The sequence below is a fragment of the Ananas comosus genome, linkage group 17 (assembly GCF_001540865.1).
Source record: "Ananas comosus cultivar F153 linkage group 17, ASM154086v1, whole genome shotgun sequence".
Lineage (NCBI taxonomy): Eukaryota > Viridiplantae > Streptophyta > Magnoliopsida > Poales > Bromeliaceae > Ananas > Ananas comosus.
This window is the reverse complement of record NC_033637.1, coordinates 2,532,635-2,544,691: the sequence shown is the minus strand read 5'-3', so window position 1 is coordinate 2,544,691 and position 12,057 is coordinate 2,532,635. Positions and strand designations below refer to the sequence as shown.

Sequence of the window (12,057 nt, the reverse complement as noted above, 5' to 3'; positions counted from 1 at the left end):
GTACTAATTTGATACATTTTAAATCAAAGGGTACTAAAATGAAAACGTGTGAAACCACATGTAATTTTTTGAAGTTTTTCCATAATTTTATAAATAATATTAGCATATTTCCAAATATTTTAACTTCACAAGACCAGCGTATTCGCTGATGTAGGGATTATCAGGGGCAAGACCAACGTATTCGCTGACGTAGGAACTATCACGGGACGACTAAACATAAGCAGAGCAGAAACTATAGCGTGCACCGATTGCACCACATGTTTTATACACCGCACCTTNATAATTTTATAAATAATATTAGCATATTTCCAAATATTTTAACTTCACAAGACCAGCGTATTCGCTGATGTAGGGATTATCAGGGGCAAGACCAACGTATTCGCTGACGTAGGAACTATCACGGGACGACTAAACATAAGCAGAGCAGAAACTATAGCGTGCACCGATTGCACCACATGTTTTTATACACCGCACCTTACAACCTTATGTAGGGGAAAAAAAAAGATCGCTGTCATAGTTATTGTACAATAAAATTATTATTTTATAACAAAATAGATTCTTTTAAAATTAATTTAGGTTGTGTTACAGCAAAGACATTTCCATCTATGGAATACTCTATGACGGTGTACGGTCTGGCATGGTGGACGTGGTGCACACGATTCTTAATTTCCGGGGAGATGAAGTCAATGTGATGCCACAATTGGACCAGCAGAAGCCGGCTGCTTTTCTACTTTTCAGACGTGAGACATCCTCTATAAATACCATGTCTCCCTCTGTTTTCTCCCACCAAACAGAGCCAACAAATTAAAGCAAGAAGAGAAACTGAGAACTGAGAACAGAGAACAGAGGTACATAGAGATCAATAGTCAAAGATGGCACCAATTCCTCTTCTCACTCCTTACAAGATGGGCAAATTTGATCTCTCCCACAGGTGCTACTCTTTAATTTCCTCTCTCTCTCTCTCTCTCTCTCTTTGATACATAGTTTCTTTCTTTCTTTCTTTCTTTTTCTGAGTGGAAAATTAAAAGTTGGTGTTTTATATTTGCCTCAGAATTGTTCTGGCTCCATTAACAAGAACAAGATCTTATGGAAATGTTCCCCAGCCACATGCCATTCTGTATTATTCTCAAAGGACAACAAAGGGGGTGCTTCTGATTGCTGAGGCCACAGGTGTCTCAGACACAGCCCAGGGTTACCCAAACACTCCAGGCATATGGACTAAGGAGCAGGTGGAGGCATGGAAACCCATTGTGAATGCTGTGCACAAAAAAGGGGGTGTCTTCTTTTGCCAGATTGGGCATGTTGGAAGGGTTTCTGCCTATCGTATGTATTTGTTCTCTAACTCCCTTCTTATGTAGTGGTGCATGCTCACTTTGGTAGTTTCAATATATGAATTTTGCTTTTGCCACTATATTGTTTTCTAATTGTTTAATTTCTTATAGTAAAAAGTCTGTTTCATATGGTATCATAGCAATACGTCCTAAGCCATTACTGGAAACATGAGATCCGGTACTGACCATAATATGTTGGAAACTCCGCTCCATCTTCAGCAGCTTAAATGTTAGAGAAAATAGTTATTTCATAGTAAAGATAAGAGTTGCAAATAAATAAGTTTATTCATGGTTGCATGTAGGCCACACTTTTGTTGCTCTTGGATTGTAGAGCGGACGCAAGCATTGCCAAAATTAATCTGTCATGGGTAGTTAGTGCAGAGTCTAATTAGAGCACGGCATTAATTAATGGTAATTAAGATTGATTGGTGATGATCCTCTAATACCTAATTTTGATGTGACTTTATAGATTACCAACCTAATGGGCAAGCACCAATTTCAAGCACGGACAAGCAAATTGCACCTCAAACTCACCCTGATGGCACTGTGGAGGCCTACTCTCCCCCTCGACGGTTAACAACCGACGAGATCCCCCAAATCGTCAACGATTTCAGACTCGCCGCTAGGAATGCCATCGAAGCAGGTAATGTCTCTACTAACATAAAACTTCTACCACAAAACTTCAAATCAGTTTTGTAGATCAATTCGCCATATGTTCACACTACTGTTACATACTTGCAGGCTTTGATGGGGTCGAAATCCACGGTGCGCATGGCTACCTAATCGAGCAATTCATGAAGGACAGTGCCAATGACCGAACGGACGAGTACGGGGGGAGCCTCGAGAACCGGTGCCGCTTTGCGCTAGAGATCGTCGAGGCGGTCGTCAAGGAGATCGGAGCTGACAGAGTCGGAATAAGGCTCTCACCTTTCGCCGACTACATGGATTGCTGGGACTCAAATCCTGAAGCTCTCGGGTTCTACATGGTCAAATCACTAAACAAGTACAACATTCTCTACTGCCATATGGTCGAGCCCCGAATGTCTATCGTCGAAGGGCGGCGCCAAATCCCTCATAGGCTTCTGCCTATGAGGAAAGCTTTCAATGGAACTTTCATTGCCGCGGGAGGATATGACAGGGAGGAAGGGAACAAAGTGATCGCCGAAGGTTATGCTGATCTTGTGGCTTATGGCCGGTTGTTCTTGGCTAATCCCGATTTGCCGAAGCGATTCGAGCTTAATGCGCCATTGAATCAGTATGATAGAGCGACATTTTACACTTCTGATCCTGTTGTTGGGTACACAGATTACCCATTTCTTGAGTCCTCTGCTTGAATTTTTTTGCCAATTTGTTTTGTTAATCAATTAGTGAAATAAGAGTGGTACGTAGAGTTATGATTGTTCGTTTCCACTTGTAACATGGCATTGTTTACATTACACATGCATCGTGAATAAAGTGATTTTATAGGTGAAGTATTGTTGTCTTGATTGTTTCTTTTGTGGTAAAATTATCATCAGCATGGTTCGTACGGTAGTTGTTAGGCGGACAAAAATTAATTGTGTGGGCATCATCCCGGATGAGCGCCGCGTGGCCCATCAGACAAGCAGAACCCAAAAAAAAAAAAATAAAAAAGAAAATAAAAGACGTGCACTTTGAGTTTTTAGAGAGAGCGAGAAAGAAGCAAAGGAAGAAAAAGGGCCCATTTCTGCTCATCCTATGGGTCACGCGGCACCCATCCGCATTGTCTCCAAACTTGTAATTTCCGGATTGTTTCCAAACTTGTAGTTTGGAAACAATGTACATACAATTTTTGTCCTTAGTAGGCGAATAGATGGTGGAAACAATTTTGTTTTGTTTTGAGTAAAGCATGGGGGCCGGTGCAAAACAAAAAATTGAGTAAACTTCTAGCAAAGGTTTTTTTACACGACTGGTAGGTTAGGTTGAGATTCTATTTGAATGCATGAATATTTTATTTAGTTCGATTTACTCAATAAATATATATCTAATATTTAGTAAATAAAGAATGGATTTTAATGTCTGTAATGAGTATTATATTCCGTATTCAAGTTTTTTTTTTGAACTAAGATTAAGCATAAACTTTTGAAAGTATAAGCAAATTTAAAAGTTCTAATAAAATTTAAAAAAATATTTATCAAAAGATAAAATAATTAATTTTGTATAAAAAATCTCAACTGTAGCTAACCAACTAACGGAGAAGATATATTTACAAACTATGCAACTTTGAAGTAGGGATGTCAATGGATATGGATATCCGAAATTTTATCCGATTTCGAACCCGAATGAAGCGGATATATTCGATACTAAATGGATATGGATTCGGATATGGATATCAAAAATAAAAAACCTGACGGATATGGATTTTGACTTTACCCGACCCAAACCGAAATTTATTTTGCATTATATATATATATATATATATATATATATATAAAATAGAGTCCGGCTACTATACTATTGATAGTACCAAGCCTTTGATACTATAGAGTTTTTTACCGTTAGATCTACCCTGTGATCATTTCCACCCGTTAGATTATACTATTAAACTAACCACCCACTCAACCCTAGGAGACNAGCCGGACTGTGCCGTGTCAGAAACCCTGGCCCGGCACGGCTCGACTGGAGACTGACAAAGTCGGGCTGCTTACACTCGGCACGGCCGGGTCGTGTCGGGTATAATGTGGAGATCCATACGATATTTTTCTCGAATAGTCCCATGCTGCAAATTAGTAATAATAACAGGGATTTTTACAATTCTTGGGTTTCTTATAACAAAAGTAGTGGATACATGTCGATTTATTAAAGACGGTTGAACAGGTCAACACCGAATTATGGACTACAGAGCTTTTTTTTTTTTTTTGGTGTAGATTTGATTCTAAGTTCGATGCTATGAAGAAAGAGTTTTAGTGATTTTATAAATCTGTTACTCAACATCTTAAGTAAATAAGTGTGGTCAGTTCATTGACGAAGACAAAAGAACGGTGTCGTTACATAAGAGGAAGGTTCAAGTACCATTTTACGTGGATTTATGATTGTATCCATTTACGATGGTAAAAGTCCCTTTGAAGTCCACGTATATATATATATATATATATATATATAACAGTGTATATTAGTTTGTGTACCGAATTCTTAAAGAGGTAAAAAAGGACGAGGTTACGTTAGGTCTGTAAATACGGTGGGGAGTAAGGGTACGGTAAAGGGGGTCTCTCTTCGTCGTGTTTGAGTAGGTAGGGTGATTGGTGTCCGGGTGGTATTTGACCGAAAGGTGTGGGTTTTAGGTTGAGTACCTTACCTTCGAAGGTGGTCCGTCTATGTTTTTTCAAAGGTAAGTCTCATCTCCCGTGAGGGAACAAGTGGGGGTTGGTCAGATAGTGACTGGAGTGTATAAGTAGACAGTGGGAGAGATACCGAAGAACTCGTTCGAGTTGTGTCTTTCTCTTCCCGAAAAGTTAATTCGAGAAGTGTCTTCGTGAACGACTCCGACACTAGTGACGTAACGGTTACATGGGCAGACCATTCCCACCACTCTAGAACCCAGCATACAGGTGTCGTTTGTTTTGTCTCCTTCACACTAAACCCAGAAGTTTGTGACGAGAACAAGAACTAGAGGTTTCCACTCGTTGTTACCGAAGTTTCCATCTCGTGAACAAGTACCGGAAGAGAAACTCCGTAAGCTAGTATAGTCTCCACTTTCTATCGTAGAGCTTATACAAGAAGAAGCTGCCGAATCTCTCCCTTTACCCACCTCACCTATCTTCACCTCTCCACTTCCTACTCCTCCTACATCTCTTTCTTCACCACATAAGACGATCGAACCACATGAGACCTACTAGTTTGTACTATGCTCCGCCTAGAGATCGAAATTACGTACTAGATAGTAACAACTCTAAAAACATGAAGTACGGAAGAGGAGACGTATACCGTCGTTCCAAGAGCTTGTAGAGCCGACGGCTGGAGGGTAGGTAATACGACACCAAGCAGTGCTTTGGTTAGCTCTTCGGAGGCGTAAACTTGGAGCATTGGAAGTCTATTATAGTGCGTTCACAGTCATAGTAGTTGTATTACAAATCTCTGACGAACCGTGTTTACCTCTAGGATAGTTTCACGATTATTTCTATCGACAAGTTTTTTCATGTTTGTCGAAAAGTAGTTGTGGGTAACTTTTTTTCCCGAAGAGCGAAGTTGTCTCCAAATCGAAGGGTGGTATTATTTTAGAGTTTTTGACGCAAAGTTTCATCTCTTCGGAAAGTCTTTGGTCCGGTTGGTTCATGAACTAGAATAAACTCGTATCGATTGGACTTAACACTTATGACCTCAAAGTGCCTCCGAGAACTTGGGTAGTCAGACTTCTTACTCTACCGCTTTCCTACCTAAACCGTTTCTCTCTAAGGGGTCGAGAAGATCGAAGTTCGCGCTCCAACGTCTTCGTTTGTTCTAGGGTCGCAACAACGTCTCTTCGAGGTTAGAGAAGCAAAGTTGTAACTTTAGCTCGGAGGGCCGGTACTTTATTATTCCCTAGTTTTCCTGTAGTCTGTGACTAGAGAAGTTATAGAGTTGTTACAGTTCACAAAATTGACCACCCCGTAGTATCTTCTTCTACCAGAGTTGTCCTTTACGATGACAGACTAGTTACAAACTTTCTGTCTGACAAAGATAACCACAACCTAAGAGCCCTCTATTTTCCCATTATCCACGAAGAGAAAAATGTAGTTCTAGTTGATAGTCTGTTCTCTCGAGGTAACCAAATCTTCATGTCCTTCTATATTTCGTACGTGCCTCCAATTGATAAATTTTCTAAGACATAGGTGAGGGTGATCATCTATAAGGGTCTTTCTTCATTCTTTTCGTACTACGGGTAAAACAATAAGATACATCCGGTCTCTTTCTTATTTAATATAAACGTTTTCTTGGAGGTAAGGAGTAAGTAAAAGGGGTTCTTCAGCCGTGCTGTTACCGTAAAGAAAGTTTCCTGGCGGTTTAAGACGCCTCATAGGTTCTCGTACTGTTCTTTTCTAATCCGCGAAATTACTTCAAAATTGTATTTCAGCGGCAAGTACTCTTTTACTTACAGTGGTGTGGTGCGTTTTCGTAGTTTAGAAATAACAGTTCATTTAAAGAGGATCAATACGGATTTAATGTGGTCTAGTCTATACGTGTACTGGTCACGAGCAAAGTTCACTTTTTAATTTAACCCGTAGTTCCTAGTCAAAAAGGAGGGTTTCCTCTGTTAGTCATTACATATGTTCACCACTCGTCATAGTCTCACCGTTCAGTTGCTTTTTCCCATTTTCCTTCTTCTTTTACGGTGTTTGTATAATTAACGTCGTACTTTTCGAATTTTAACATCGTCGGTGTTAAAGTTTTTGTTTAGATTTATATTACATAACCGTTTTCTGTCCAGATTTTGGTAACTTTTAAAATGTCCAAACTGATGTAGGCTACATAATTTAGTCAAAAAAAAGGGGAATGTTTTCCTCGAACATGTAGAGAAAAGGTAAACGTTTTTGAGTCATAACATTTGTACGTAAAGTAGCGGTCCAAATTCCTTGCTATATTCTTAAATTTACGTCTTTGGAAGCGTTTACTTTGTCGAACGTGTAAACTCTCTGCCTACATTGTAATTATTGGTGTTTACTTGTAATCTGATGTTTCATCTGAATGTTTTCTCAGATGTCTTTATGCCCTTTTGGTCGTCGTAGGTTTCAATTATTTTTTTTAAGATCAACTTTTGGATAGAAGAACAATAAGACAAGAGTAGGGTTGAGAACCTTTTACTTCGTCGAGTTTCAAATTTCTTTAAATTTCTTTTTTTCATGTATCGTACACACAGAGACGACCAAGATTTAAACAAAAAGAGATGTCTTATTTTTTTTTTAGAGACTTAACGATGCTTCACGTTTAAGTATTTTGGTTCTCGTTTTCTTTTTAATAAAATTTGTTTTAGAATTAACAAACAAGCATGTATCTAAGGAGGTATGTTCGAGAACATGTCAAAATGGTCTAAAACGTAACAGTGTACAAAAGGAAGAGACGGTAGAGGAAAGACATTCGAACGTTAGAAAGAAACTTAAAAAACGAGAGAAGTTTCAATCGGAAAGCAAAGTTCCGAAAGACTCTCTCTTTTTTATAACCCATCCCCTCCCTAATCTTGTTGTTAAAGCTTATGTTAAATGTATTATGAAAAGACTAAAAAAATTTTTTTCTTTTTGTATATGCTTCGTGTGGAGGACGGCCTTCGTCGCTAGCTCGAATTAGAATTCGAGTCACGTAAGAGGTTTTTTAAATCGTTAACCTACCAGACACACCGTGAAGACCTTACGAAGTTATTAGATGCTGCTTATTCTACGTCTTACAGTCCTGGTTAAATACTTAATGATTTGTATGTACTTAGTATATTAATAATGATTAATAATTAGTTTAGTTTAAAGTTGTATTAGTGTTTTGTAATTAGTAAGCCAAGAGTACTGTCTCTCTTCAACAGAGAACCATAATGTCATTCGTTTGTAAGCACTTCGTTAAGGATTAGACCTTTTGTGCTTATTTTGAGTAGGTTTGTCTCTTTGGGTCTCTTTCTTCAGTACTTTGCCTTTCTTTTCTCTTACAGACTTTAAAGTGTTCCTCTACTTTAATGGAGTCGCGTGTATCCTACGGACACATTCCAATTCCCTCCTACGTAAAGGACTTTTTACGGTTTGATTAGTTATTGGAAGTTGACTTCTTGTTTTTTTTTTTTAATGTCAATTACTTTAATGTTTCTAGCGTAAGGAAGCAGAAGGTAAAGATAAAGGAGCGAGGACCTCGGTCTGACGAGGGAAGGAAAGGAAGAACGTTAGCAGAGAAAGAAAGAGTAAAGAACAGACAGAATACATTAAAACGGATGAAAAGTTAGGAAGGAGGGACATGGAAATAAAATAAAATAAAAAGCGGCAAGAGAACAGGAAAGAAAGTTCATCTTTATCGGTTCCATTTGATCTATTTTGGTCCTAAAGTAAGAGTTCTAGATTAAGAGGCGAACGAAGATCAAATTCACGAGTAGAAAGATGTGTCGTTGGGATCCAATGCTCCACGCATATTGTTGTAATTTGTAGGTTCGTTCTTTTTAGTTGTCGGTGACTAGGTTTTTTTACTTCTTTGATTTAGTAACGAAGTGTTAGGTAGTAGAATGACGTTCAGGGGTCGAATTGACTCTGGGGAGTTTTAGGGATGGCCCAAAAAAAATGATAGAGTCGTATCTAACACATAATTAACATCTGAGTAGATTGTTTTGTTTCCCTCTAATGATTCTTTCCGAGAAACAAAGACGTTTCTTATAATCTTTGAATGTCTCATTGATGCAATTTAGCACTCTTATATAATCCTTAAAAGGCTTGGTCATACTTTCTTTACTTTGGCTCTTTATCTTCTCTAGCTTTTAATGGATACTAATACCCCTCCTCTTCTTTCCTCATCAAAGGATGGGTCCCCCGCACAAAATAAAAATAAAAATAAAAATAAAAATAAAAATAAAGAACAACATTAGTAAATCGGCCCGGAATAAACCCGACACGCACCCACACCCGATTTCGACCCGATATTGTACTCTCCGTCTTTAACGAAAGCCAGAAAAATCCGGATGGGTTTGAGAAGAGTACAACCGGGTTTACCGGGTTTACCCGGTCCAACATGAAATAATTAAAAACCCGGTTTCGTGTCGATTTTTAGGTGATTATAAAACTGGCCCGGCCGGATCCGAATAGGTCCGGCCCGGACTAAGACGGAGTTAAAAAAAAAAAAAAAAAACTCTCTCTATACATCGTACGATGAGCAAAGCAAACAAAGTAAATTTTTATTTGAGCTAGAGATGAAAAATCCGGCCGATCACACCACTTACGTCATCAAAGATTAGAAGTAATAGGAGTTCTTTTGTTTTTCCCTATTTTTTTTTTTTTTTTGTGCGCGCGCGTGTGTATTAATAACGCTGATCATCAATAAAAGTGAAAAGTGCCGATGTAGTTCCACGCGAGTGTGTCATAGAAAGCTTAGACAAACATTTTTACTCATAATAAGAAATAAAGTCATGATATATATGTAAAAAAAAAGAAAGAAAAGATAAGACTAAACAATTAATTAGGATCGCTCCGCAAGCCCACCAAACCAAACATACAAAAACCAAACATACAAAACGGTCATAAAATTTCAAAAATTTGGGAAGTTTGGAAGTTTTAAACCTACGAAAACCTAATGAGTTTTTTTGTGAAGGGAACAAATCTTGACGTTCGTCTAACGTAAAGCTGCGTTATTTTTTTATAAATAAATAAAAGCATTCATTATTATACGATGCGTTTGACTAAGCAGATTTTAAATTAATCAAATAAAACTGAGTTAATTACAATCCGTTTAGGAGTTATGATTTGACGGACTCATCTGTAAAAGTTAAGCTAAGTAACGTCGAAACGATTCTGAACTTTTAATGAAGTGAAAACAAGTATGCTACGGTATTTATCTACTTGATGTAAATAAGGTAACCGAAGTGGAATATCACCGTAAAGTATACTAGTTCCGAATAAGAGACAAAAACTTGAAACTAATAAATAGATTTCAAACGGTGTTAGCATCAGTGACACCGTTTCTCCCGACAGGAACTTCTTGTTTTGGTTCTAATAATACGTGTCGTCAAAGAAGTGGGTACTGCTGCAGGGGCACTAGCTTGGCTACTCTATGCTCAATCAGCTGTTTGGCTAGTGGGAATTGAAGGAGAGGAAGTGCATCAGCGAATTACGGCGAAGCTAGGAGAGCACGTCGAGAAATAGTGACTAGTGGCACGTGAGGCTTAGGCGTCCGTCGAAGACTGATTACGTAGAGCGCTCGTGCTGAGGCAGGAGTTACGAGCGTGTCGGAGGGACCGGATCCTTACCCGGGTAGTGTACGTACCGCAGGGGGCGCTCGTGGTAGCAGGGAGAGGTATCTAGCAACTTGTAGTCAACGGTACCGCCAGACATGCTCTACATAGCATTCGAATACGACCTTTCTAGTCTGCGGAAGTGGTAAAGCTAATGGAGTCTTCCCTTAAAAACGTCATTGGGGTGGCGCTTTAGAGACTATTCGAATCCTAGAAAGTCTAGTAAGTTTAGACTATGTAATGGTAATGCTTCAATCGATGTAATCTTATACGCCTGATCGAATAAATATACTTCCAATTCTAATGGAAACTTACCTAAGTAGCCTCGATATTTGGTCACCTGTTCGGACAGTAGTTGACCTTGAGAAGGATTCTTGTCTACAAATAAGGACTAGGCCATTTTCTTCCACGGCTTTGATACCGGTAGACCCATCCCACACTTAGGAGCGTTTTGGGTACATCCTTTCCTGAATCCGTAGTGTTCGGGCTCGCTAAACCGATGCTACCTTAAGTTTGGCAGTGTCGGATACTGTTAGACGTCATCTCTTTTGGTGAACAACGGCCTTTTCACTTTTTCTTCTATATAGTTTGTATTTTGGTTAGCTGTTCAAAACAATTTATATTTTTATAAATTTATAGTAAGAGATTGTCGAATTCAAAAATCTCATGTTGTTAACAAAGTGTACCATAGTTTCGTCCTCCAGGACTCAAGTTCAGTATGGTCCGGGGATCATATTAATTAAAGCAGGGTAAATTAAGTTCGGGTGCAGTACCCGGCTGATTTTTCAGAGCTCGGGTTTGCACTCCCCCTCACAATTTATATTTTTACAAATTTATGGCAAGAAACTGTCGAATTCGAAAATCTCATATTGCCAACAAAGTGTTCAAACATCATAAGTGAAGGACGAGCTAAACACCCTTCACTTTCTCTTTTTATTAGTTCGCGTTAATGCCTTATTAATAAAAGTGGAATTTTATTTAAAGTCTTAACAAACTCTCCTTTTCACTGATTCCACGTTGTACGCAGTGGAACCGAAACTATTGGTACGGCAGCGATCATACTTCTTGTCCCTTCCTTCACCGTCCTAGACAACTTTATCGACATTAAACCGTTAACTTTGCCTCTCACAAACGTCCATCTAATAATCGATTCTAAAGTTACTCTAGAAAGGAAGAGTGCGTCGCTTGGAGGTGTAATGACCTTGGTTTTCTTGTCAATCACGACTCCTAATCATATCGTTTTCTTGTCGTCCACGTGTTCTGTGGGCTTTAACGTCCCGAGCCTGTCCTAGGGAAAGTAATTGGAAGAATGTAGTAAGGAATAATAGTGAATTAAGCAGTGTCCTTGTGACGTTTGAAATAGTATTTTCCAACATACAAGGAAAAGTTTGAAAATAGAGAGGTTGATCCACAAGAATTTGTAGTTATAGGAGAGTACATTCAAGTACAAGCTAAAACAACTCAAGTAAATCTATGTGAACTATTTCATTTTGTTTACGTCGATCATACTACTTCTTGTTATACGTGAAGTTAGTAGGCGGGTAGAGTGGCGTTACGTGTCAGTGTATCATTCAAGAGTATTCTAATTAAAAGTGTTCATGGACGTGCCTTTATGAGCGTAGGACAAAAGAAGGTTGGTAACAAGTACATAGGACGCGCGTACAATATTGTTTTATAATCATGTAATTACTGTTTTGACAAGACTAAATATAATATTAAGAGGGTGTTTTCCCTAAACATGGTTTCACTATAAAATCGAAAAAAGAAAAGAGAGAACTAGTAGCTACATAGTTGTCGACGTGTTAAAATGTCTACATTTACCATGGT

At 38.6% G+C, this 12,057-nt stretch overlaps 1 protein-coding gene across 1 annotated transcript; it reads left to right on the top strand.

Moving 5' to 3' along the window:
- On the top strand, positions 794-2,803 carry LOC109723325 (12-oxophytodienoate reductase 1-like). The gene is made up of 4 exons (XM_020251656.1): positions 794-931; positions 1,052-1,323; positions 1,801-1,974; positions 2,073-2,803. The coding sequence occupies exons 1-4, from the start codon at positions 873-875 to the stop codon at positions 2,663-2,665; spliced, it is 1,098 nt and encodes a 365-aa protein (XP_020107245.1). The 5' UTR covers positions 794-872; the 3' UTR covers positions 2,666-2,803.